Source organism: Simochromis diagramma, unplaced genomic scaffold (genome assembly GCF_900408965.1).
Source record: "Simochromis diagramma unplaced genomic scaffold, fSimDia1.1 OVJJ01000618.1, whole genome shotgun sequence".
In the NCBI taxonomy this organism is placed as follows: Eukaryota; Metazoa; Chordata; class Actinopteri; order Cichliformes; family Cichlidae; genus Simochromis; species Simochromis diagramma.
In genome coordinates, this window is record NW_024387423.1 from 7,465,179 (window position 1) to 7,492,724 (window position 27,546).

The 27,546-nt window shown below is 42.3% G+C and overlaps 1 protein-coding gene across 12 annotated transcripts in view; it reads left to right on the forward strand.

Annotated features, from left to right (window-relative positions):
* Window positions 1-24,826, forward strand: part of trak1a (trafficking protein, kinesin binding 1a) — a 50,040-nt gene extending 25,214 nt beyond the window's left edge. For 6 of the 12 annotated variants that reach the window (XM_040012789.1, XM_040012790.1, XM_040012791.1 and 3 more), the window contains 14 exons: window positions 10,613-10,689; window positions 11,614-11,730; window positions 11,868-11,968; window positions 12,174-12,282; window positions 13,067-13,145; window positions 13,271-13,401; window positions 13,507-13,581; window positions 14,101-14,238; window positions 14,364-14,440; window positions 14,550-14,789; window positions 15,255-15,565; window positions 17,543-18,037; window positions 19,509-19,611; window positions 20,829-24,826. In XM_040012789.1, coding sequence (XP_039868723.1) covers window positions 10,639-10,689; window positions 11,614-11,730; window positions 11,868-11,968; window positions 12,174-12,282; window positions 13,067-13,145; window positions 13,271-13,401; window positions 13,507-13,581; window positions 14,101-14,238; window positions 14,364-14,440; window positions 14,550-14,789; window positions 15,255-15,565; window positions 17,543-18,037; window positions 19,509-19,611; window positions 20,829-21,891 — 3,090 coding nt within the window. In that variant the 5' untranslated portion in view covers window positions 10,613-10,638 and the 3' untranslated portion in view covers window positions 21,892-24,826. Of the gene's footprint in view, window positions 1-4,494; window positions 6,757-10,612; window positions 10,690-11,613; window positions 11,731-11,867; window positions 11,969-12,173; window positions 12,283-13,066; window positions 13,146-13,270; window positions 13,402-13,506; window positions 13,582-14,100; window positions 14,239-14,363; window positions 14,441-14,549; window positions 14,790-15,254; window positions 17,509-17,542; window positions 18,288-19,508; window positions 19,618-19,862; window positions 20,567-20,828 lie in introns of those variants that run through there. The other 6 variants (XM_040012793.1, XM_040012785.1, XM_040012792.1 and 3 more) reach the window with 6 other exon arrangements.
* The last annotated feature ends 2,720 nt before the right edge of the window (window positions 24,827-27,546 follow it).

Below are 27,546 nucleotides of genomic sequence, written 5' to 3' on the forward strand. Positions count from 1 at the left end.
GTGACTTGAAATGATTAAATACCAGATTGAATCTGCAGATTGATCCACATGGTCATGTGACAGGTGTCACTATCAGCAGGGTGCAGTAGTGTCTTTCTACTCTCGTCTTGGTCCTTTTTGCTCCCTAATTATGATGCACCTGCTTATGGTTCCTTTATTTAAAGTGGGATGTAACTGATTTCATGCTATACGTGTAGTTCTCACCTATAGTAATTGCTTTGCTTTTGGTTGTTCGCATGCACATATTTGTGCACTTTTTGTATTTTGACATCATTAAACTGCACACTTAATATGGATGTTGGAGGAGAAATGAGTTCATTGTCCTATATTATGCATTCTTACATAACAGTTTGAGATGGATTCCCAGTTCGAGCTGCGCAGCTTAAATGTTATTCACATGTGGCCAGCTGGTATAGCTTTTATTTCCAGTCTTTTTTAGGAACTGATATTGCCTGGTAGACACTGACGGTAGGTTTACTGTGTTAAAATGTTTAAATGCTGGATGAGAAGGGACACACGGCTTCTTTGATAAAGCTTTTCATGGAGTGTCGAGGCAGAAATAGATACGCAGCTGGTTTTATGTTGGGGAGGGATGAGGAAGTAGGTTGGCTTATATTTAGCCCAATGATTTGCATGCTCCTCCAAGCCAGTCTTGTTGATATCAACCTGACAACGACTTTTTGGCACTTCCAGAGGCCTTCAAACAAATGGCTTCATGGACAGAGGACAACCAGGACAGCTGGGCTCAGGCTGGGGCTGGGGCTAAATAAAAGAGCCCTGTTTTTCGATTGGGAATGTAAGAGATGGTTCTAACAATATTTGAATTTCAAGCTCCCAGGAAAATACTTGATATTGGATACCGTGTGTGTGTGTGTGTGTGTGTGTGTGTGTGTGTGGGGACAAAAAGAAACAATGCAAACTATAACGTCAATGTTTGTTTAATACCTCAGTGTTATTCAAATTGGAGCTTTGACAAATTGCAGGTCCATAAAGTGATATTCAATGTTGTGAACGTCAGCTACTTCAGAGGGCCTGTGTGCCTGACAGAAAAAGATGAAGCCAATCCAATCTTTAAGTGATAACGTGATAAACCCTGCTTCCGGGTCCAAATTACTCTGCGTTTATTGAGGTTGTTGGGTTTTCAACGTTTCTTAATGCTTTGTGTCTTGTCCTATTTAATCTGAACAAGCCCCTAAATAAAATAAATAAAAAAAAAAATAAAAAAAAAAAGGTGGTGATCACTGTCGGCCTCTCTCAATTTTTATTACCACTATTCTACCACTATTTTAAAGCTCAGTTTTTAAAACCTTACGATGTAACTACAGCCCAGCCCATGCAGCAGTATATTAATGACTAACCTCGTACGGTAGATGGATTATTTCAGTTGTTCTCCTGACTGAAGTTTGGTCCGTTTACAGCATCCTGCCGTGCAGACACCTTCGTCCCTAATCATCGGGAACCTTCCATTAACTTTTGTCGAGTGGAAAAAAGTTAGCGCTCACCCTCCAGCTTCAGTATGTTTATATTATGCTAACATGCTAACATAGCTGTGTAGCTAGCCACCACGTAGCACAGGGGTGTCAAACTCAAATACACAGTGGGCCAAAATTCAAAACTGGAACAAAGTCGCGGGCTAACATTAATATTTATTGAAAAAAAAATCTTCCTCCAGATATAAGAATGAATCTTTTCTTATGGACTCAAATAAGTTTTGCTGGAAAACTGAATATGGAACAAGCAAAGCTTAATACTAAACAATATATATATTAGCTGTATAATACCAGTAGGCCAGCTCTAATAGTAATTTGGTATGGCTTTGCGGGCCAAATGTAATTAGGCTGCCGGCCAAATTTGGCCCGTGGGCCAGAGTTTGACACCTATGACGTAGCACATCATTATATACCAGCTAGCCCAACTTCAGTAACCATACAAACGTCACTACTGTTTAGTCTTCTGTCTTCATTTATGTCAGAAGTGATAGCAGAGCTGTACGGTTTAATTATTTCACAAATCCCTCAGTCAGAACCTGGTATATCATCTTTAGATGGAAATTTGTTACACCTGGTAGAGCAGCCACACAGATTATTTTATTGAAGGTGAAAGAATTCAGACAGTTTGTAACTCTCAGTGACTTCATGAACTTTCCTGCTGAGTTCATGAGCTCAGTCAGTCATTTTTGGTCACATTGAATAAAAAATTAAGTCTATTTTGTAAATGTTGGTGTTTCAAACAGGAGGATTATCCGTGGTACGAAATGGTCAAGCCCGCCCATTCTCATATCACAGTAGCTACGTCCATGTACCTGTAGCTCAGGTGGCAGAGCAGGTCAGCCACTAATCTGAAGGTCAGTGGTTCGATCCCAGGCTGCCTCCTGGCTCCATGCCAAATATCCTTGGGCAAGATACTAACCCCATGTTTGCCTACTGGTGGTGGTCAGAGGGCCCGGTGGCGCCAGTGTCCGGCAGCCTCGCCTCTGTCAGTGCGCCCCAGGGCAGCTGTGGCTACAATGTAGCTTGCCATCGCCAGTGTGTGAATGTGTGTGTGAATGGGTGAATGTAGTGTGAAGCGCTTTGGGGTCCTTAGGGACTAGAAAAGCGCTATACAAATGCAGGCCATTTACCATTTTACCATTTGTCTACGGTCCCTAGCTGAAATATGTAAGCTGAAAATTTTCAGCTTACATATTTCAGTTTGTTTGAAAGTCTTACGTTTGCTTTTTTTTTTTTTTCTTTTTTTTTTTTTTTTTTTGCCTGTCCCGTTTGGCTCTTTTGCCATCAGAATTGTTGTCTAAAGGCAAAGAAAGATGCCCAACGGATTTACTTTGCCAAATTGACCATCCCAGCCTTGCCATAATGGTCCATTTGATTCACCTTTTATTGTTTATTTTATTTTCACTTGCTGAATACGGGACAGACTTGACTGGAGGACAGAAGGGGAGAAGGGCAAAAAACAAAAACCAACAGAATGAGCAGAAAAAAAAAATGCATATATCGATCACCTGGATCACCTGTTGAGAAAGAAAAAAGAAAACAAGCAGAAGAGAACAAGAGTAATAGAATAAACAACATCACAATGATATATGGGAATATGACAGTAAATACTAAATATTAAACATTATTGTGCAGCACGTAAGATCAACAGAACACAGTGTGCTTTGAGGTAGGAGCCAAAAAGGGTGTAGTTTGTGGGTGTGATCACCCGTGTGTACACCTGTGAGCATGGACGCGCTTGTTTTTTTTTTTGTTTTTTTTTTGTTTGTTTTTTTAAAGGTTCCTTCATGTAATGATCTGCTAGAGGGTGTGGGGGGGGCCACAGCCCCGTCCTCCAGGGCATGAAGCAGGTATGGAGGAGATCAAAACTCCAGACATCCAGAGGCCCCCAGAACACAAGAGACCAAGGAAGACCAACAGAGGGGCAGCCGCGCCACTGTCCCAGAAAGAGCTGAGGAGAGTCCCAGATGAGGGGTCACTCAGCAGCCGCGGAGCAGAAGCCAGGGGGAGTTGCAGTGACGCGCCCGTGAGCTCCGCCGGCAGCCAGCTGTGCCTGAGTGACCGAGCCCCAGGCCGAGAGGCCGGGGGCACCCCACCTCCGAAGTGGCCCGAGCGAGCCCCAGGCTCCAGGCCCCGATAAGCGGCCGCCAAGGAGTGAGCCGGTGTGTACATGGACGCCCATCCCCGGACACAAAGAACCACCAATGCACCGATGTCTGAGGGAGTCCGCCACCGGCAGGGGAAGTGGTGGTGGGGGGAGATAGACCTCCAAACCTTGGAGGGCCTGAGATGTCCCCAGAGAGGTGGCGTCTGACACCCAACCTGACATATAGACACAGACATACAGGCACACACAGATACAAACATCCATTCCCACCCTCATGCTCTCATATGCACTTACTCCACACTCAACCAACGTGGAGACAGACATAAAGAGACGCTGTACACACGATCACACTCCCCAAGCGTACTCTACGAACCGGGTCTAGGTACCCTTACCCCTGGAGGGGGGAACTGCACCCAGACCCAGGTGGTGTTACCCTTTTCCCTGCGGTGGGGAGAGGCAGACCGCCCCGACTCCGCAGCAGCAGGGAGGCCCCACACTCCAGACCGCAGTCGGACGGCCAACTCCTCCTACTAGCCCTCCCGCTCCAGCAGGCCGCAGAGAACGGGGGTGAGAGAAGACTCCAAACCCCCCTCCACCCGCTCATTGTAGTGTTGATGCATGTGTGTTCTAAGGTGCAATTAAAACCCAGGAGGGCATGGAGCTACCTGCCAGAGAGCAGCAGGTAAGCGCATGGTCCCTCCTGCTAGCCCTCAATGTCTACGTGTATTTAAAATTGAGGGGTGGGCAACGACGCCAGGGGTGAGGTGTACACCCTGATGGTCTTTTGGAGTCCGTGTAGCGTGCCCACCCCCAAGATCCTATATGTATGTGTAATGAGAGTGAGTAATGTGAATGTCTAAGTTGTGGGATAAAATTGCTTATTGATGATTATCAATTCCTCTGGAAGCTTTTTCTTAACTTAATTTGATATAAAATGTACATTTGATGCACCATTTAAGTGGATTAACAACAAAAGTCAACATTTTCCGAAACAAAAAGTTTTTTGGTTTTTGAATAAAAGACTCAGAGCTTATTGCAAAACAATATATTATGTTTCCATGAGAGCTAAAGTGTGAGAACTATTGGAGCATTAAGAGTCAACACGACCATAAAACAATGGGGGAGGTAAACGCTGCCTGGAGACACTGAGTGGTGTTTGTCCAGAGCTCTTTTGTTGCCTGCTGTGAAGCATCCATAGGAACATTGAGCGGAGTTACTCAGGCATGTGGGACAGTATTGAGCTGTCATCAGTGTTCTAGACCAATTACTATAATTATAACAGTTGATCGCGGACGAATGAGCAGAAGACGGAGCTTCTTTCATGTGTCATTTTTGAAGACTGGCCCCTCTCAACAGCTCAGCTCAGACAGACATGTGGCACTGACATAGATCATATATATATATATATATATATATTAATCTTTTTTGTTAACATGCAATGAATATTATGGTGTCTTATGGTAATATCTTCTTTCAAATGTTTATGTTTTTACCTCACCTCTTCCACCGCAACTATTTAAATGTTGCGATAAAGGTTATAAATTTACCATTAAGCTGATGTCACAAATTTACTGGTTAATTTGTGGTTTAATTTAAGCCATCAAACTGTTTATTGGTCTTTATTAAACTCTTGAAATGTTGTGAAACTTTGCTGGAATTTTTTGTTTTGTTTTTGAATGGCTTGTTTCATGTCAGCGGTTGTCTTGTTGCTCAGGAACTTGAGGCATGAGATTTGATGCCAAACTGAAACTCTGCCTGTCCACTCTTTGCAAACTCTTTTGTCGTTGTGTCTTAGTCATCCACTTCCTGTATGTCCCCATTCAATGAAAAGAAATATTTTTGCTTTTGCATCACACACTGGGCTAACAAGCCAGAAGGAGACACAGATGCCTTTGGGGCTGCATCAGGAAGGGCATCTGGTGTATAAAATCTGCCAAATCAAACATGAGAAGCTACCCGCTGTAGCGACCCCGGGGAATAGGGGAACAACCCAAAGTAGCTTTATTATAGCTCACCTTGTAAATGCAGTTCATGCAAGATTAGGGTTCACAGTGCCTTGTGTTTTGTAGGGTCAATTTGTATGGCTGTCCAAGTAGGTCTCATGCACTGTCTCATGAAACGAGTTTATTCTTCAGTATTTCTTCTGATTGACTTCATGGAAAATCTCTAAGCAGCTCAGCTCAAAGTGCCCTTGCTTATCTCTTGACTCTCTTGATAACACTGTCTGCATGTTAACTATAGTATGCAAAAACATTCACCTGTGAAGGTGTGTGTTTGTGTGTCTGGCCCAGCCCTGGAAACAGGTTGTGTGTTATTTTATGCCCTGCCCTATTGTCACCATAGAGCTGAGCAGGACTGTACCAAGTTATTTTAAGGGTGGGGGGGCGATTGTAAAGTGACTGGTGTTTGTTGGGAATTGTTCAAGGAGAATTCTCTTTTGGTTGTCTCTGTTGTTGTTGGTCTGAACCACAGCGACCACACAAACCACTGGATGGATAACACAGATGAGAATTAAAGGCATAAATATTATGCATTTTCAATGCCCTCATCTGCTTGATTAAATCTGTTTTAACCTATTTTTCGTTAAATTGTTTGTTACATTGTTGTCCTGAGGGAGTGTGCCAGTTTACCCGATGTTTGTGGCAGAGTGGAGAAGGCCATTCACTGACTGGCCACAGAGAAAAAGGGGAGGAGTTTGGTTGTCTCACTGAGCTGCCATAGAAATGACACACACGCTTAGAAATTCAATTACAAGCAGGTCCACGCACACAGGCTTTACCAGACATGTACCATGGAGTGCACAGAGAGGCACATGACATTTAGGGAGAAACTCAGAGTCAGTCAGGCATTGTTTGCATACTTTCACACATACACACACACACAGACTAGGAGATTAAAACACACACAGGTAGAAACCATGGCGTTGTATCTGGTTAGCTGAAGCATCAGGGGAGAGGATGGCACTCTTCTTGTATGGCGATGAGGACAATCTGGATTTGCAGAACGAGGATAAAGAATATTTTTGTTTGCCAAAACATGACAGCACAGAGCAGGAAGAAGAAGAAAAGGAGAAGGAGGAAGAATATACCAGTTTTCCCAGTGATGGAAGGTCCGAAGGGGATGAAGAAATGGATGAAGAGCAGCAAGTTCTGTGTGAAGGTAGCAGTGAGATGTGACTAAATCTCTTGATGTTACTTTTGTTAATCCTTATCACTCAGTGCAGTAAGACACCTGTTTATACGATTTGGAACTATATAAAAATAACAGACGCCATTTAACCTTCCTGTAGGCATCTGTAGGCTATCATATCTCCTGTAGCTGTGGTTTCATCCAGCGGGTACTCTCCCTGATGTTGATTATTTGTGTGTTTGGCTTCAACACAGCACGGTTCACCTGCCTGCTGGGCTGACAAGTTCAAATATGGGCTTGGCTTTTCATCTCAGCTGTGACTGTTGTTTTTGATATGAAGAGCCAGCAGGCTGCAGTTTGAACTGCAAACGCACTCGTTCTGTGTTTAATCCTTCTAGGGTTTGTTTCAGGGATCCTTAAAAAGAGATGAGGGAGAAGGATGTGCATCATGAGGGATTTGCACGTACACTCTAATGCCAATTTGTTAAGCAAGAAAAAAAAAAGTCTCTTCGCATTAATGTTCGATAATGTGTGAAGTGTTTGGTCAGCACGTTTACATCGGCTGCTGTTACATGGATATGTTTTGCAGTGGCTGTTAAGATAAATACGTGCTGCTCCAGCTAAAGACGTGGTATTTAATGGTCTACACAGGCTGTGCTTGGGGTATTAATGTGAATAACGGGGCTTCCTTTCTGTTTTCTTTTCTTTTCTTTTCTATGAACCTGTGTGCTACAATTAAGGTTATTATAATGTCTGTAACTCCAGACTTCAAGCGCACCCACTACTTCTGCTGCACACACAAAACCGAAGGCCACGAGGGTGTGCTCACGTGGAGGTTTGATTACATTATGGCTCTAAATACAGAGTCACCAAATCAGATATCTGTGTTTAAGGTGATTGTCTTTAGTCCTACATATCTCCAAAACCCACATAGTTTTCACAGCTGCTGAATAGGACCACTTGTCTGATGTCCCCTTTCCTTTGTCATCGTCTTGGAGCAAAATAAATAGAAAGAGATGGTGTGTGCGTGTCTTAAGTTACCCAGACTTTGGATAATATATCAAGAAAACATCCTGCTCACCTCTCAGAATTAGGTTACGCTTCCTCATTGATAATCCAGGTTACAGTCACCTTCTCTAACCTGTGCTGTTTGTCTTTAATGCCTGTTTCTCACCCGACTGGCTTATTAAAGTCAGTCAGTAATAGACAGACTTTCTGTAGTCAGATCAGCTTTTGTTAGTCAAACCATCCTCACTTTTTTCAGCTTAGCCGTTTGACCTGGGTGGAGTGTTACCATGGAACCAAGTCAGCATGGAGAGTTTGATAGATGGGAGGTAAACAGGCTGCACGCTCACTATCCGCAGCAGAGTCCTCTATTAGGCCAGATATCAAGTAAATAAATGACTTGTGGGTGTTGTGTCTCTGTGTCTGTGCGTGAGTGCACGTACACAGGTTTCCTCATACCAAATTATTCCAGTAAGTTTGTGGTTCAGCAACGCAAACATGAGAAAAGACTGAGCGTGGATGTTTCTCTTTGTGTGTGTGTGTGTGTGAGACACACTTGTGTCTGACAGATAGTTAGCCTTTTGTGATCAACCTCTTTGAAGTGGGACTGTGTTTTCTTTTTTTCCATTTATTTTTAGTATTACTATCAAAGTAGCTTGAATATTGGCATGTCAGTGCACTAGTGCCATCCATCCATCCTCCACTTATGCAAGTCAGCTCACAGCAGGCAAAGCCGGATATTCGACGTTCTTCTCCCTACACTTTCCAGTTCCTCCAGAGAGATCCCAAGACTCCTCTCAATAGAGATGAGATGCAGCAGGTGCATGATTCCACATGTGCATGCCTGGAAAACCTCCAAAATGAGGCATCCAGAAGGAAGCATAACATTCCTGAACCTTCTCAACCGGCTCGTTTTCACACAAAAAGGCCAGTTGAGGTTTCAGTCCATATCTGTAACTCAACAACTTGTTTTATGCTGAAACGTGACCCAAGCAATCAGGATCGTGAGAGAACAACACTTCCTGACTTTAGAGAGCCCGTGTTTAATTAACTTATAATAAACTTGTAGTGCTAGCAGACAAATGTGGGTTTGGTAATAGTCCTAACCTTATATGTACTGAACTTATCCACTTATCATTGTCTCTGTAAAAAATGACACAAAAGGACACAAACGACAAAAACAGAAAAAATAAATAGAAATAAGATGCAGGGTTTAGGTGAAGACCTGATTTGAAATTGCCCGTGAAACTTTTGGCAAAAAGTAAAGGGCAAACAAGCCAAGGTGCCCTTATTTAATCAAATAAAATGCCTTGGTAGTGCTTCAACGTTTCCTACCTTTGTTAGCTTACTTAGTTAAGGATTTAATCCATTATTAACTTTTATTTCCATCAAGCATCCTTTTCCTTGTTTCCAGCAGCCATATGAGGTCTGCACCACACAAGGACATGAAAATCTGTTGTTTACATTGGCCCGGCTCTCTTTTGCATTCTGCCAGAACGTCACACAGTTTAGCATGTTGATGAAATTACTTATTAACAATTTATTATTGGTTACAAATAACATAATTTATCTTGGTGAGCTTACCGACATATTGCAAATCTATCAGTGACAATTTATGGGATTACAACTAAAATGAGCCTGATCAAAAAGAGATGATCTTAAAATGGAGTTGGTACCTTTTTAGAAATGTGTGTAACTAGTGGAGCTTGATGGCTCCATACTACTATGATTTGCATTTGTATAGCTCACAACATTTACATTTTAAAGGCTCCCCTGGGCCTGAGCAGGGGTATGGGGGTGAACTGCCAGTCCTTTCAGGCTGAAACTTGGTGTGAAAGCATTCTTCCCTGCCCCCGAGTTTCTGCTGTTAATGTGCATTTCCACAGGAATTTATAGCAATGTTCATTTATGAAAGTCTCACTTTTCATGCAGTGGAAACTTTAAAAAAAATAAATAAATAAATCTGCACTCACAAGTGAAGATACTTTCTAAAAAGGTTGCTATAATTTTTTTTTTTAAAATAAATTTGAATGAAACAAGTTGGTATCAAAGAACAGACAAGCTAGTTTTGTTGTTTTATGCAGGTTATCTGTCTATGAATCGTTTCCAAATTAAACTATGAAGTCATACAGATGTAAACTCCTCTGTTTGAGGACTGAGGGAGTTAATAATAAGCAGCATGGCTGAGGCGTGGCCCTTCACTTTGACCTCTGTGTCACTATTCAATAACTTATCTTTTCTGAGTCATTTGCTAGGAACAAAAACCCTGAGCTATGCAGAGGGTCATTGTTGGCGTATTTATGCTTTCATGACTTTAGTGCTGTCAAGTCCAGTCTGCACTGTGTGCTGCACAGGGCTGTAAAACCGGGCATATGCATGTAGATAAATAAAGCTAATGCACTCCACACCCACAGCCCACACCCGTTATAACTATGAGCCGTATATGGGGCCTTTTCTTCCAACACATTATTGTACAAATGTCTTAATGCATGCTCAATCATCCAGGTAAGTAAATCCCAAAACTGGACATGTTTATAAGTATTTACTTTTATACTTGGTATAAAACAAACAGGTCATGTTTGTCAGATATAAAAATAGAAACTAACTCCTTAAAGCATCCATCCTCTTTCTATTTCTATTTTCTTTGGCAGTATCTGCATGTATGACAGAAATGGAAAATCTTTAAAGAGGCAATAAATTGCCCAAAAAGTTGCCCATAGTGCTTTTTTCTGGCTTGAGTGATATGAAAGCATACATGAAATCAGCCTAGATCATGATTTAATAACATGATTTATATTATAGAGTCAAAAAAAAAGAACTGTTAAAGCTTCTTCTGGAAATGTTCAGCACTCAGTTGCTTTCACTGTTTCTGTGTCTGCAGTGTTGTGTGCTGACAGAGTGGGCCAGATGACGAAGACCTACAGCGACATTGACGCTGTCACTCGACTGCTGGAAGAGGTAAAATTCAATAAAGTAGAATAACCAGGAACCCAGGACACTGTCAGAGGGTCTGCAAGGCCATTCGGTCACGTGGTGTTATGTCATAGTCAAAACGCGGGCGGATTTATCAGGGTTGCGACAAAGAAAGCAACGTCATAAAAGCCGTTTCCATCGGCTGATATTCAAATGTAACTTTATCCTCCTCAGCTGACTGCGCTGACCAACAGAATGTAAAGCAGGGAGGAAAACAGGGTGACGTCACTGTTAAAGTATGAACCTGAGCAACCTGAAAGCATGGCTTAGACAAACGGCACCATCACCAAACACATGACTTCCATTACTGCGAACGCAATTAATGTCAGATCTGTATATTTCTGAACATGTCAGTTATTTTTATTTCTTGTAGCACATGAAACTATTGCAGTATTTGCTTTGCTAGTAGCTTTTAATAGTACAATAAATAGTCCTGTTGATGTAGTGATGGAAACAGGAGTGGCTAGTTAACAATAAGCTTTTAATTATTGCCTCATGTTGACTGACGGGAGTTTTCCAGTGCGGCTGATGTACAAAGGTTTCCTTTTGAGGTTCATATTTAGTGATTAGTGGGTATTGTGTTGCTTTTGCCGCTCTCTTTTGTTTTGTCCTTTTCTTCACTGATGTATTTGATTTTACCCAACATTGAAAGCTGGTTTTAGTAATTCTGATACACGCTAAGAAGGGTTGTCTGGTGTAAAAACTGTGTTAAATCAAATATACAGATCCTTGAAACCCATTTTTCTAATAAAGGAGCAGCTGAAACAAGCATCTATATATTAAACTAGGCTAATGGTTGAGGGGTTTAGTTTACGTAGACCTGAAACAGGGGAAAATTACTAACACTGGGCTTTGCAAATGTTTAAACTATTGAAATTCATTTTGCTAAACGCAGCTTTGTCTCTGCAGAAAGAGCGTGACTTGGAGTTAGCGGCTCGCATCGGACAGTCACTGCTGAAGAAAAACAAAGCCCTCAGTGAGAGGAATGAACTGCTGGAGGAGCAAGTGGAGCACATACGAGAGGAGGTAAACAACGAATATGTGTGCTCGTCAGTGCTTCAGTATTTGGTGGTGGGAACTGTGTAATAATGTATGTCTGTGATGAGCTGAACGTCCTGCATGCCCCCCCCCATCTTCTTCTGACGTCAATCGTCTCCTTATAGGTGTCTCAGCTGCGCCATGACCTGTCCATGAAAGATGAGCTGTTACAGTTCTACACCAATGCAGCCGAAGAAAGCGACGGCGAGTCGATTACCTCTACACCGTAAGTCTCCTTTTATTACCTCCTTTCCTTGCTGCTCAGTATATTTCCTCATTGTTCCAAAAAAACAAAACAAAAAATTAATTCTAATAATATCACATTTTAACTTAAGGTTCTTTGGGTTTTAACAGGTTTTTTTAATGAAAATATATAAAGTCTGTTGAATGACTTAAACTAACAAGCGCAACTCTTTCCTGTGTGTTCACAGCGTCCGTCCCAGTGAACCAAGTGTGTCATCGCCAAGCTTTTTCCCCCTGGAGTCGTTGCAGAAGAAACTCAAGGATTTGGAGGAAGAGAATAAATCATTGCGATCTGAGGTATTTTTTTTTTTTTTTTGCATGATAGTCTAACGCGCATGCACTAGAAAACTACTTTTCTTCTTCTTTTGACTACTCAGTATGTCCTCCTTCACTATATCCATGAATTTCCACTGTCGTCTTCCTCTTTTCCTCCTGCCTGACGGCTCCGTCTTCAGCATCCTTTGTCCAGTATATCCACTGTCCCTCCTCTGCTCATGTCCAGCCTTGCCTCTTTAACTTTGTCTCCAAAATATTCAACTTGAGCTGAGCTGTCAGTCTGAAGTACTCAGTGAATGACTCAGACCCACACGGCGTTCGGTAACTGTTTAGTCACTTTTATTTATATGTCACACACCCAATGTGTTTAGATCGGCACTGCTAGTTCAGCCATGGCCAGTTTTCCAGCTGGCTCCACGCTCACACTGCCGGTCCCCGACATCACTAAAAGGGAAAAGAGAGTTCATCAGCCTAATTCCCTTCACCTGGACCTCAGCCTCCCTGACACTGCCCCTCGAGCCCGCTGAGCCAAAAACCACACCCCTGCCACATACTCATTTCTGACTTTGTCCATTCTGGTCACTTCCATTGAAAATCTTCTAACTGGCCCCCAGTCTTTTTGTCAGTGTCTCCAAACCATACATCATAGCAGGTCTCACTACCATCTTATAGATTCCCTATAAAAAACATTCATATAAGAAAGTCTTATATGAATTATAAGCATGATCTTATCTTTGCTGTGATGTGAAGTTATTTATTAGGATAATAATGTTATTTCCTGTTGTTATTTTCATTTTCCCTCCAGGCGAGTCATTTGGAGACAGAAACGATCTCCTATGAGGAAAAAGAGCAGCAACTTGTCAATGACTGTGTCAAAGAAATACGTGAGTGGCTTTTTTTATTTATTTGTTTCCCCCCCCCCCCCCACACACACACACAATCACAGTCACTCTTTAGAAGCAGTGTGGCCATAAGCTGTATTTTGCTGAACACCTGTTCTCATTCCCAGGCGATGCCAACCTGCAGATTTCCTCTCTGGCTGAAGAGCTGGCTAGGAAGACTGAGGACGCCTCCAGACAGCAGGAGGAGATCACACACCTCCTCTCCCAGATAGTCGACCTCCAGAAGAAGGCCAAGCTTGTACGAAAGTCCCGATCTCTGTCTCAGATTACATTAAACGCTAAAAATACTTTGAATGCAGTCGGTTTCACACCTGTTGTCCTGTTTTGTCTGCCGTGTTGTCAGTATGCTTTGGAAAATGAGGAGCTGACTCAGCACTTGGGTGCAGCCAAAGACGCCCAGCGACAACTCACTGCTGAGGTAGGGCAGTCCAGGGCCTGGTCACCATGGCAACAGCACTGTGTTTTCTGCATTGCCAGCTGCTGCCAGATGAGGCAAATTTGTAGTATGACAGTTATATATATTCCTGCCATCAGATTTGTATTTTTTGTTAGATTTTATGATTTTAAAAATGATTACTTTATTATTAGGATGCTAATTATAAAGTAATCATCTTCCACATGCTTCCATCAACACACGTTATTGGTCCAGTAGAGATGCTGCTGATGGCTTCTCCTGTCTTCACATATTATTATATCACCAAATTTAGCACCCACAGTAAAGTCCTTCTTAAAAACATATTTTATACCATAATAAAACAGCATGCAAAGCTCAGTCTCTCCGAGAAGCAAATTGTATGAAAATCAGTCCTTTCACTGTTTAAATGTAACTGAGAGATAAACAGGAGACAAATGACCTCCAGGCTGGAGGTGAAACACTCTGCTTCAGTGCGTTTCATTTTCTTCTCTGTAAAGCTCTTCCTCCTTTCTTCACTTTTAGTTGCAGGAGTTGCAAGACAAGTATGCAGAGTGTATGGAGATGCTCCATGAAGCTCAGGAGGAACTGAAGAACCTGAGAAATAAAACTCTCCCGCTCAGCACGGCGAGGCGTTTCCATTCCCTGGGCCTGTTCCCGATGGTGAGTGATGGAGTTAAATTTAAGGGTTGTTACAATGCAAAAGAAATGTACGTAGTTAGAAGAGAGACTGTCTGTCTGCATCACAACATCTTCAGTTCCCAAGTAGCAATTTGTTTCTTCTCCAGGACTCACTGGCAGCAGAAATAGAGGGCACCATGAGGAAGGAACTCCAAATGGATGATCCAGACGTAGAAGAGCAGAGGTACATATCCTTTTTTTTTTTTTCCCTCCACAGTATGATCTGATGCAGATGTTAATCATTTGTAATAATCTAAAAGTCGTCCATCAACTCCATGTTTGTGTGTCTGCAGACTGCATCCGAAGCGAGTTTTCCAAACGGTGAAAAACCTCAATCTGATGCGCCAGCAGCGTTCTTCTCTAGCCCCCTCTCCTCTCAACATCCCAGGCTCCAATCAGACTTCATGCTTCACCTCAGGGCGTTCCAGCAGGGTGGGCACGCCACGCTCCAACTCCATTTATGGTAGTGAAACAGGAAGTGGGATCATCCTAGACAACAGGACTAGCAGTATCCTGGAGACGCCTGATGACGGGTATGGACATCGCTCCCGCTACGGACCGTAGATTTGAATGATGAAGCATAATGACCTGATGAAATGTATTTAATTTAGAAGCACCCCAGTTAGGTAATTAACAGAGTGTTAATTTGCAGCTGTTTTGACATTTGATTAAGGTTCTCATTTCAAAGTTTGGCAAACACCTTCTAGTTCCAGTTTCACAAACAATTCCCTGTGTTTATTTGTCATATCTGACAGTAAGTTGAAAAACTTCTTTTTGTTAGAAGTTTTGTTTCTTCTCTGATTCAAACGTTTGGATTATTTTTCCAAATGACTTGTGAGCGTTTTCTATACACTTAAGAGTGAAATAACACAATTATTTAAGGTTTCTTCTTATTTTTTCCCCTTTTGATAGTGAATTAAATTAAACGATCATTTTATTATCTCAAAATAGAGATTAACTTTGCAAAAAACTGTACCGCTGTCTGTCTCCCTCTTCAGGTCAGAGGACTCCAACAAGCGCCCCCCTGGTACCCCTGGGACTCCAGGCAGCAGGGACTTGGAGGCAGCATTGCGTCGCTTGTCGCTCCGCCGGGACAACTACCTCTCAGAAAAACGATTCTTCGAGGAGGAGAGGGAGCGAAAGCTGGCTTACCTGGCCAAAGAGGAGGAAAAAGGAGGACCAGGAACCCCAACGGAAAGCTTGTTCTCGCTTTCCTCACATACCTCAGTTGGAAGCATCTGGTCGGGGTACTCATTCACACCCAGGTCCTACCTGCCGGAGAAGCTGCAGATTGTAAAGCCGCTAGAAGGTGATTATTCCTCTCAGAGTCACAAGTCCTCGAATCTTCCACATGATGAAAAAGTAAATCAGAATTTCAGCAGTGAAAAAGCCTTTCGCAATGAAAATGAGATTTTGAAGAAAAAACACAATGAAAATCAGAACCAGGTGCAAAATTCCAGCCTCACTCCTCCCAGAGCACGCAGCCAGGGCTGTGAAACCCAAAGTCAAGCAACTCAGAATGAGAATCAATACCTGATTTTTCACAAATGCAATCAGTCCAAGATCTTTCTGAGCGCCTCACCAGATCCTAACAAGCTGCGAAGGAGCTCCAGTTTGATGGAGCTGAGCAGTTTCTCAAGCTCACAGCCTCCGCTGGCTGTAGCCACAGGTCTGCTGGAGAGGTTGGTGCAACAGGATGGTAGTTTAAATCTGCAGCACTCCTTTTATTTTAGACATACGCAGTTGCGCTGCAGCTTTGAAATATAGGTTAGCCTGCTGTGTGTGGAGCAGTGCACTGGTTCGAAGGCTGCAGTTTAAGAATGAGAATAGTTCAATGAATGTTCTGCACACAGTACCTTATACAAAGTCGATTTAATGATTTCTTTTCCTAATATTTTATTCAAGTGTTGTACTTGGATATTGGAGCGTGTCTCAAACTATAAAGTTGTGCACAGCCATAATGTGTTAAAAAGCCTACCTAGCACATAACAACACATGCTCACTGACACATTGCAGTGAGTGATTTCCTGTATGGTATTTGAAATGCACTTTCTGTATTTTTGAACACATGCTGAACATGTTTCTGATGCCTTGTTCTAATAGAGGAGCTTTATTTATTATTTATTGAATTCTTAGTGTTGGATTGTTGATACAGAGCAGTTATCACTATATATATATAATCTCAGAAACCTGTTTTTGTTAACATGTACTTGTTGTGACCTCTTCAATCATCCATCCACTCTCAGTATTGTCCAGTGGAACTGAAAGCTTCCTTACATCTTGTACGATGGCACCACCTAGTGTCCAAACTTGAAGTTGCAACCATTTGCATCATAGGACAAAAATGTGTTCTCCAAGCACGTGAACTTATGAAAATGTAAAAAAACAAAAAGACATGGAAATGTTTCATTTCAAGTCTAACAGCGGTGCAGAAATAAGAAGTAATGTAGAAACAATCTCAGGTGATTATTTCTTAAATGTTCATCTGTCTTCATAAATTTCTGAGCCTTTCATCAGTGTCATGATGCTGTATGTACTGTCCACCTCTTCCACTCGTCATTTGTTGGCCTTTCAGTTCACTTTGGTCTTTGCACTTTACTCTTGTTCTCTTCTCCTTGTTTGCTTTCTTTGATGATTTCTTGAATAAAGTCTTCATCATTTTCCACTTTCCTTTTCTCTCATTTCTTCTGCGTTTGTTCTTTTGCACTGGCATCTCTCAAAATGCATCTCTAGTAGAAAACCATTTTTCTAGACTTGAAATTCAAGCAGTCCAGTGTGCGAAGACACTTTGGCCTATAGACATTCCTCCTTTGTCGTGACATCCACCCTCAGTGCTGTGTGCGAGAGTCTCTGTGTGGCTGCATAAAGAAACACTGTGACAGTGTTATAATCTAAGAATGTGCATTTGTTGTATATGTTGACGTGCATTGTCTGTGTTCCCGTCTCTACTTTGGAGCTTAGCCTAGTTTATATATGCGTGTATATATAACGTACTAACAATAATTTTCTAGTTTTCAAGCACATTTCAACACATAAACAACACCTCCTGAACATAAGTGACGTCTTCGTGTTCACCTGCAATAATCAGGTGCTTTTAGAGTTTAAACAGATGTAGTTTGTTTAACCTGTGATCATTGAAAACTTGATAAGAACATATCTGTAATCGACAATCACAGATTTTGTGGTACTTTTTCTGTATGCGTGTTTAAAGGAGGTCACGAACTTGTTAAAAATAGCTGAAGCTGCTGTTGATTTTCGTGTAACTTGAAGATGTGTTTTTTCCTAGGCTCTGCTACGCTCCACGCATGGCAGCAGCTGGCTCAGCCTCACATGGGTGCTCTGCTGGATCATCGGCCCGGTGTGGTCACGAAGGGCTTCCGCACTTTAGCGCACGAACAGGAACAGGAACAGGAACAGGAACAGGAGGACAGCTGGCAGCTGGACCAACCAGAGGAGGATGAAGTATCATGTGACTCATTTAGAGGCGTGCTAGGGGAGAGCCCTGCTCCCACGGATCTGCCTCGCTCTACCTCTACTCCCGCAGTCTGCCGCAACAAAAATGGCAACACTGAAGAAATCAGCCTGTCAGACGCACTGAATGGAACGATCTGCGCGGCGGCAGAAGCAGTTCAGGGAAATGATGGACATGTTGCAAGCATGCCCTTTCCTCTCTCCAACACGTCCCCTTCCTCTCCGCTGCCTTTTTCTCCCAAGATCAACGGGCATGTGGACCCCAAAGAGCGCCAAACCTTACAGCCAAACACTGTGGACCGCATGCCTGGTGAGGGAGCCTCTTAGCTGGGGTTACAGCACTGCATCAAACCACAACACCTTCATGTTTGCCCTGGAGCATGGGGATAAAGGGGACGAGGGTGAACAGGAGGGGTGGCGGGTTTAGGGGCAGGAGAAAGGATTCATTGGACACGTGACATCCCATCCTGCATGATCACGCTCATGTGTACACACCTGCACACGCACCCACCCCAGGAGCTGTCCCCGTGTATGCAGCCAGCGAACGGCAACGAGACAGAGTACATGTTTTTATTTTTGTTCTTTCATTTCCGTCATTTTCCATCTGCAGCCTTTCTTCTCAGTTCACACTTTCTTTTGCTGCCACTTTTTTTCCTTTATTTCAGCCAATTACGCTTACACTCAAAGTTTTTCATCTTTTGCAAAGTCTTTAGTATCTTTAGGTATATTCTATAAAACATTTTAGACACTATTTAGGAGCAGGAGGGTTTAATATTTCATGCTAAGCTATACTGTTTTGTAGCACACAAGCACGCAGATACAGAAAGAAATTTGGCAGGTCAAGTGCTGTTGGGGCAGCTGTTCGAGTCACATGAACTCGTAACACTTGCGGCTGGCTAATATTGGAGCCTACTGAGCAGCTTTGGTGTGGATGACTGCCGTGCCATTGATATTCTCTTGTCCCAGAGTACAAATCTTGTGGGAGTGGGTGGCTTTAACTTTACGGCTACGAGCCAAAAATGAGAGAGAGAATTTAAAACCCAAAGCTTTATTTTTATTAAGTCAACATGGTACCATTTAAAATGGAGAAGAGGCGCAGACTAGAATAAACCTTTGTAAGTGTTCCCAGTACAGGGAAACACAGAGAATAATAAAACAAATTAATCCAAGAAATTCAAGTGAACTTAACCCTAGAAAGGGTGTAAACATTGTAGTGCTATAACTGTAATTAATATGAATGTAAAAGCAGAGCACAACTTGAGAGGCATGGATCTCTTTATTAACACTAAAAAGTTAAAGTGTTGCAGTGAATCAGCCCCGTGTGGCCTTGGTTGTAACTTTAATACCACTGCAATGAAAAATCTGCCTCATAACTTAACTCTTCTACCTCATTTAAGTGTTTCATAATTTATAAAAGATCAAAGCGGAATAAACGCATCTTTATGCTTTAGGTATACAAACTGAATATTCAGTCACATCAGATGAGTGTGTGACTGATTCAGCTGCTGCTTGTTGTTGTCGAGGCTCACCCTTAGCAACTACATTTTCACAACCAAGGCTATTAGCTGGGATAGACTTCGAGTTTCTCTAACAGAAACAAGTATACTGGGGGGGCTAATGTTAGCTGGGGCTTTCGCTCGGGTCCTGTACTATGCCCACGGTCTATTTTCTCCACGTTGTTGTTAACATTTTTTTTGCCTCGTTGTGTTTGGTCTATTTTGTGTCAACACTAAAAATCTTCCCCTCTCTTCTTTTTTTCCTTCCCTTCCTTTCTCCTCCAGTTCTTTTCCCAGGGAAGTGTATGTCCCACACTAGCTCCACATATACCTTCACCACCTGCAGGATTCTCCACCCCTCTGATCAGCTGACCACTGCATCCCCCAGGTAAAGAATAAATAAATAAACACATCAACACTTAAATACTTCATTGATAAACCTTTGTCTTTAGCCTGATTTGTGTAATGATAAACAACAGCTGGCAGTCAGACATATTGTTTTATATCTGTACTAAATGGCAGACCTGATGTAGTAGGTAATTGAACGAGCCAGGTTTTCTCTGATTTTCATTCCAGACAGGGCTTCTGTGTTGCCTTAGACCTGGCGCATAACGCTCAATGTCTTGATTGGCTTAACAGGTCATGTGACGAGGAAGAAGAACTGGGGTTGTATCACATGGTTGTTATGGCCGAAGTAGAGCAGACCCATTGAGTGCACCTACTAGTGTGCGCATGGGTGAGGAAATGCATGGTAGTGCATTTCTAAAGATTTGCTGGTGTGAAGCAGAATAACTTTGGGGAATTTGCACCGTCTCTCTTTTGTCTGGTCAAACTTAGTGGGCAGCGACTTGTGGGCAGCTGCGTGAGGCAAATTTCACAAGCACTAAACTGTGAAAAAGCTCTGCAAACACAAACATGTCATTTTTAAAAGCTGTGTCCTCTAGTTAGTCACTGGACAGTGTGTGCTTCTTATTTGCCTCATAAGTTTCCCTGTTAGGAAGCCGCTTTGTAACTAACAAACCTGACATCCAGGAATCCAATCACTGATCCAATCTGATTAAATCTAACTGTGTTATACTCGGTGGAAATAAACTAAGCAAAGAGGTCCATTTTTTTTTTTTTTTTTTTTTTTTTTTTTTTTGATTGAACAAAGTGTTCTGAGAATTGGCTGAAAGGAGATCACTCACTTTTAATGCTTAAGGTCAGCTTTCATCTTGGAGTCAGTTAGTTTAGTCTCTGTTTTTCTGGCACTTTTCCCATTAGATAAATGTCACGTGACGGTGTACTCCCTGCAGAGCGGTTAAGGGCTACAAATTGGACTGCTGTGCTTAATGTTTCTTCACCATGTATACGGGGCTTGATTAACTAACTTTCTGTGTGATTAAATTGTTTAATGTGTGAACAATGTGTCAATCAGACTTGATGTTTCTGAGTTTTAAGAGTACAAATCAATGTGCAGACTTGAGCTTAAACTTGTGTGCACGGCTCAGTCTTCCAGAGCAGGATAAGATTTAATAGTCATATTAAAGGCTGGTGGTGTCTGTATAATTTTGGTTATGCTTACTCATCATTTTTCTTTTGTTATGTCCTTCCATTCCTCTCCAGCCCAGCCATGGCTGCGTGTCAGAGCAGTACCTGCCCGGGCACGCCTTCCCTTACTGCCTCCCCTGTACCCTTCTCAGCCCCACCCACGCCTTCCTACACACCCTGCTGCACACCTCGCCGCCTTTCCCTCTCCCTCTCCCTCGCCGAGTCCTCCACCAACCTTAGGGACTCCACTAAAACCACCAGCACCTCTCTAGGCCTGGTGCGCCTCCTGCTGGAGAATGGAATTTCTGCCTCAGTGTACAACCCACGCAGCTGGGACCGAGGGCTGGATGCTTCGGCAGTGTTGGGAGGGGTTCAAGCACAGAGGTGCACAGAGAGACCGGAGCAGGGTGGAGTCAAGCAGCTGGGAAAACGTCCAGACACCCTCCTCCTCCTTCAGCCATCCAGCCCACCCAGCTCACCTCACTCCAAATCGGCTTCCTCGATCGCTACAGCCCCCATGTTTCAGTTCAGCCCTTCCGATGACGACCCGCCGTACTACGATACCTTCCTCGCGTCTAAGCCGGCTCGTACAATTTTGAGGGAAGTGCTGGGGGAGGCAGAAAGGGAGAAGGAGGGCCAGGTGGACGATGACAACCAAACAGAGATGATCAATCTGCGGCTTGTGGACAAACTGAAGAGTTTTCGCACCCTTTCCCCACATTCTGCTTCAGCTTCATCTGGAAGTACTCTGTTAGGCCCCTTTGGTTCTGCTGGACTGGGGAACAGCGCACTGGGTGGGGGGCTTCCAGGACTGAGGAGGAATCGAAGCTATCCCGCCATGGTGGGGGCCAGCATGGTGATGAAAGACCCAGGAGGCCCCCCCAGCACAGAGATACTCATACCGCATACGATGCAAACCCCACATACACAACAACTCACAGCGCACACACAGGAAACGGGCAAAGTGCAAACAAAAAAGAAGACACTGGTCACAAAAGGCGTGCACGTACCACAGACTCTAAATGCACTGGAAATGGTCACATCGCAGACGATAATACAGAGACACACCAGGCCAAAAGGCGAGGTGGAGGATTCGACCACACACGACCAACACAACGATGAAGAAACCGGGACATAATGGAAGCATTAAGCGTATTACATCATATTACAACACACAGTCGCGCATATTTTACAGAGCAGTACAGTACTTATGACACGACCACACGTGCACACCCACACACACTTATTTACAAAACAAAACAGCATAAGCAACTACACCGCAGTCATCTCTCCCGGAAGAAAAAGGTTAAAAAACAGATGAGTGACAGAGTCCAACTACAATTATTCATCTTTCTAAACAGTCATGATAAGTGAGGTGGGATGGAAATACTGGCTAAGAACTGTTACACTGTGTTATACTCATATTCTGTCAGGCCAGACTAATGATGTTGCCTTCTTGTCTGTTGTAACTGCCCAGTATATTGGACATACAGTATACTGTGTCATATAGTATAATATTAAAGGCCCAATCTGGTGCACGTGTCGCCCACGTTACCTGTTTTTGCAGAAAAATGTAACAAATTCTTCTTGATTTATGCAGAAACTGGGGTTCTACACTGTACTGTTGGACTACACAGTTGGTGCATTCACACCACCAGATGTAATCTTTACTTTTAAGATTACACATGGCCATACACCAGATGTAATGTGTATGTCCTATGTAAACCTGCTGATACTACAAACAAGATACTCCTCCAGTTTTTGGCTTTGCTTTCTAACTTTTAACTCGATGTGCAGCCAAGGAGTGTTTGTCGTGTCCAGTCCAGTGTTGCCAAAGACCGTCAGCCAAAGCGAAACTAGAAGATCTTCAGTTTAGGAACTGGAAGAAAAAAAGTTTTGAATGACTGTGATTTCTGCAGTGACGACTCATTAAATGTGATCTGCTCGATATTTAAGTCGCGGTTGGAGACAAAGGCAATCTGACTAAACTAACATACAAACAGTGGTCCTATTAATGTCTTTATTAAAACCTTTCAGATCGTGCTTGTCTCTAATTGTGACAGATGTAGTCCAGACTGCATTTTATGAATGCTACTCCTGCATTATGTGTGTGTTGCAATGCAGTGGAGTTAGCCGAAAGCTATGCTACGTAGCAGTGGCCATGGCTCTAGAGATCGAGATTATTTTCTGCCAGCAACCCCTCCCCTCTTTGTAATTTATACTTTCAGAGAGAATCCAGATTGGGGCTTTATGTCCTCTTGCTGTGACTGAATTTTCTTATGTGCCTAAAAACGAACATACTGTATGTCTGTGGAATATGTATCTGCGTTTGTTTTAGTTGATTACTTCATACTTTATGTTGCCTTTATTATTATTATTATTATTATTATTATTATTATTATTATTGTACGGTATGCAGTAGAGAGGGTACATAAATGTACCTATGCCAATTTAAGGTGTTTGTGGCTCTCTGTTTTTGTCATTTAAAAAAATTGGGGGGCGTTTGGTGCACACGTGAAGGGGGATACAGACCAGGTCTAGATACACAGACATCTGCTAAAGCACTGTGACTACAGACCTGCAGAGAACACGAGTACTCCCCCCCCCCCAATTTTGGCTCACCTCTGTTTTTGTATTTGTCTAGTCAGCTGGAGGACGACAATGAATGTTGGGTGATTTGATTGAGATTTCGATGCATGAAGTGGTCGATAACATTTTAAGTCCTGCAAAATCCAGATGGAAGCTGCCACATTGCAAAAACCTCTGCAACATGCTAACCGCTGAGCTTTCACCGTAAACCAAAGTTATATGCTGGTGAATACTGGGAGGGACCATTGTCGTGCAGGCTTGAAGTTAGTTTCCTTCATTTATTTTTTTTTTTGCTCATATTGCATGTGCCCCTTGTAGCAGAATAATTTGCATACATGCTGACACCTTTGTTATTCATTCTGTCAAGCATGCGCGGGAGTAAAAAAGGATTAAAGCAATATTAAACAAGACTTGATTTCTGAATGTAACTTAAAAAAAAAAAAGGATTTTTAAAAAATGGAGCGACTTGAAATATTCACGCTGGTTTTAACAGCTTGTTGTTTCGTCTGCAACAGTTTCCTGCTGATGGTTTGGTGTCACTGAAGCGGGTCCAGTTGCTGCCGTTTGAACTCACACTTTGATGCTCGCTTATGAAGCGGGGGATTTTTAAGCACATCAACTGTCATATTTTCACCCATCCGATTTGTCAAACAGACTTTCTTTTGTTCATTGCCACTCTGACATTTTGTTGTGCACATTGTTTCCATTAGAGTTCGAGTTTGGGCATTGCACCTGGACCAGTGAGTGTTTAGTGGGATGAATGGATGCTGACCTGCTGTGGTTCTTGATGATTAAATGACTAAACAAGCAAAGGTTTTTTTTGGTGGAGGGGGGGAAACGGATACTTAGCAATCATTGAAGTATGTGGATTGTAAAAAGTAAGCACATCTGTAATGACAGCTGTTTAAATGAAGGAATTTTGAGGATTTTATTTATTTTGAAATCTCACAAAAGCATTTGGAATCCTTTCATTCGTTATATTAATCAGTTTTTTTGGCACTTATAGTAAAATCTTAAAAACATTTCCATTTCTAACAGTGGGTAAAAACCTGACAGTACACTGATGCTGCTCAATGCTTCATGGCAGAGCAAGGTGTTTGTCAAAATCAGACCATTTTCAGTATTTAAAAAAAACAAATGATAAGACTGAAGAAACAAGGAGATGGTGTATGTGTGTTTGTGTGTGTATGCTTTGCTTTTGTGTGTGTGTCAATTCATCTGAATGTAATTTATGGCAAACAGTAATCTGCTGTAGGGCCATACATTTGTGTACAGTATGTTGATTTAAGTTCCGTTTGTGTTAACCTCATGAAAGGGAACTATTATTGCATTGTAAATGTATGCAACACAGATAGTCATGCTAACTTGAAAAAAACGAAGAGGGATTTGAGTTGTTTATTTTTGGGTAAAGAGAGAAAAACTGATGAGTTCTATTCTACAGAACTGACTGTACTGTCAAATAAATAAATAAATAAATAAATAAAGACTTTGTTTTGCTTCATTACATTAAAAGTACACTTTTTTTTTAATGTGTCGAATCACAATAAGTCACTTCAAGCTGCTCGACGTTCTAAGGTGAAGAGTAGTGCTGTGTGATTCTGCAAATCCTGCAAATACCAAGTAAATACAGAGCCAATATTACCGACACTAATACTTAATGTTACCTATAAAGGCCGATGGATGCTGTGTAGGGGAGAGTAACGCGTTATCATTTATGAGATCATCAATTTGCAAATTCTGAACACAGTTTAATGGCCACATTTTACTTAATATAACAAAAATCACCTTTCATATTTTCATATATTGAGTGTTAGTGGTTTGGGGACTGGTTGGGGTTGAGGGAGGGGAGGCGAGACAAAGGCACCAGAAATTAGTAATAAATACTACATGCATAACTAAGGGTGGGTTTAGGGTCACCTGATCCAGCCCTAACTACAAACTTTGTCAAAAATAAACGTTTTAAGCCTAATCTTAAAAGCAGAGAGGGTGTCTGTCTCCCAAATCCAAACTGGGAGTTGGTTTTAAAAAAAGCTGAGGCCTCTGCCTCCCATTTTACTTTTAAATACCCTAAGAACCATAAGCCAGCAGCCTGGGAGTGAAAAGCTCAATTCGACACATAACTTTACTTAACTTTAGTATAACTACAAAACAAATGGGACACAATCTCACCAAAACCCACTAAATTATGCAGAATTATTCACCCCCTGCTTGGACTACAACAGTTTTCTGCATCTGCTGCCAGAGCTCAGCAGCTGGTCCAGGCCTCTCTCATGCATCTCTCTCCACACCTAAGTTGCCAGACCCTTCACTCAAAAAATAACAGCTGCACTCCTTTGACTCTGCTGCCTCGTTTTCTTCTTTATACAAATGAGCGAGCATATTGCCACGAAACGTGTAACACCTTAGAGATCGTCTAGTCAACGGGGTGGAGCCCTTTCATTGTAACTACTTTTTAAGCAATCCACCTGTTTACTAATTTAAGTATTACTGCGGGCATTTCTCCCCATAAATGAACACCAAAGAACAGTAGATGGCACTGAGTTTCTACTGCTTTGGTTCTACTTACAGTTGTATTCCACAGGGAGGCGCTGTCTCTCAGACCCAGAATGGACAGCTGGCATAAACACAAACCACAGCCAAGCCAATAAGCCTTCAGAAAGAAAGTAAACCAGCAATCAAAGATTAAGTGAAGGTCTAGTAAACCCACATGTGCTCCTCTTGGCCTCGATAAAGGTCAGCAGATCTCTCCCAGGCTTCTTTCTTTAAGGCTGCTTCAGTGATGCTCAGACACACCAGCATAATAAGTTACACCCTCAGTTATAAACTAATGTTAGCGCAGCCAAAGGAACATGTTCTGGTGTCCTGCAGTAAATATGATGATCCAAACTGAGATGGAAAATGTGACTATGTTAACGTAATGATTTCTTAAAGATCATGGTGGAGGGATCTCAGCCGAGACAGAGCAATCCTGCTCACTGAATGAAAAGAGAGCACAGATGGATGGGGAGCACCGGTTAGTTGTGAGGTGGGCTTTAATGCTTGGAGAAGCAATGGCCGGTGTGTGTGTGTGTGTGTGTGTGTGTGTGCGTGTGCGTGTGTGTGTGTGCGCGCTCCCACAGAGGATATGAGAGCATTCTGCAGATCTGAGTCAGCCAGAACATGAACAGATGGAAAAGTAAAGATAAGAAAAGCTTGTGTCGTGATTATATTTGAGTTTAGATTAACAATAGTTGGTTACAGTTCATCATCTGTGGAGGAAGATCAAAGTTACTGCAAACTTAGTGGAAATGATGGAGAAAGCAAAACACCTCCTAAAAACCCAGGCTTCAAACTGACTTGGTGAATCTGTCCTGATGTAAAGTAGCGCCACATCTCCAACTCAATCACGGTGTAATTAACAACAGCTCGGTAAGAACCTCGACTTCAGCAACAGTTCATGTGATCGTAGCTTCAAGAGGCGAATCCCGATGGGGTGAATACTCCAATCTTTTCCACTGTGACAGAAAGCAGAGTACTCAGGCCTCTTCCAGAAACCTCAAACAAACACTACAAAATCAGATAAAGCTTTTTTTGTGTGATTTGTGGTGAAAATGATATGGGCCACTTACTTAGCTTCATCTGTTCCCCTACCAAATTAAATTTGGAAGAAAATGAATCCAAGAGGTGTTGAGTTACTGACTTTTAGCTCACACTTTCACTGGCTGGGAATTTGTACAAGCATGCACCTTTTCCACAAGTGTAGTGTATGCCCTTGGGGTGCAGAGGCATTGCTGTAAAAATATATCATTTAACATAAATGTTTACAGCACATTCAACATCACATTTGTCACAAAAGGCTTAACTGTAACTATATCATATAGGATATGATATACAGTACTGGGCAAAGGTCTTGTGCCACCATTCATTTTATATACAGTTTTTATCTAGGAATGTGGGGAATTGTGTTTTTCTATCCAGGTATTGCATGGTGGTTCAAAATCGTACTATTCTGCTTTCATCATTCCATCAGTGTTGATATGATTCCAAACACCACTGTCTGAAATGCAGCGGAAATCATGACAGTTACCAGCAAAAATTTCAAATTTGGTTTCATCACTCACTTTATCCCTTTGCTTCCAGCCAACCTCCAACTGAGACAGTTTCTGATGAGGCTTCAGACTCTCAAGTCCTTACTTGCTGTTTTCCTGTTTCTTAAAGAAATGAC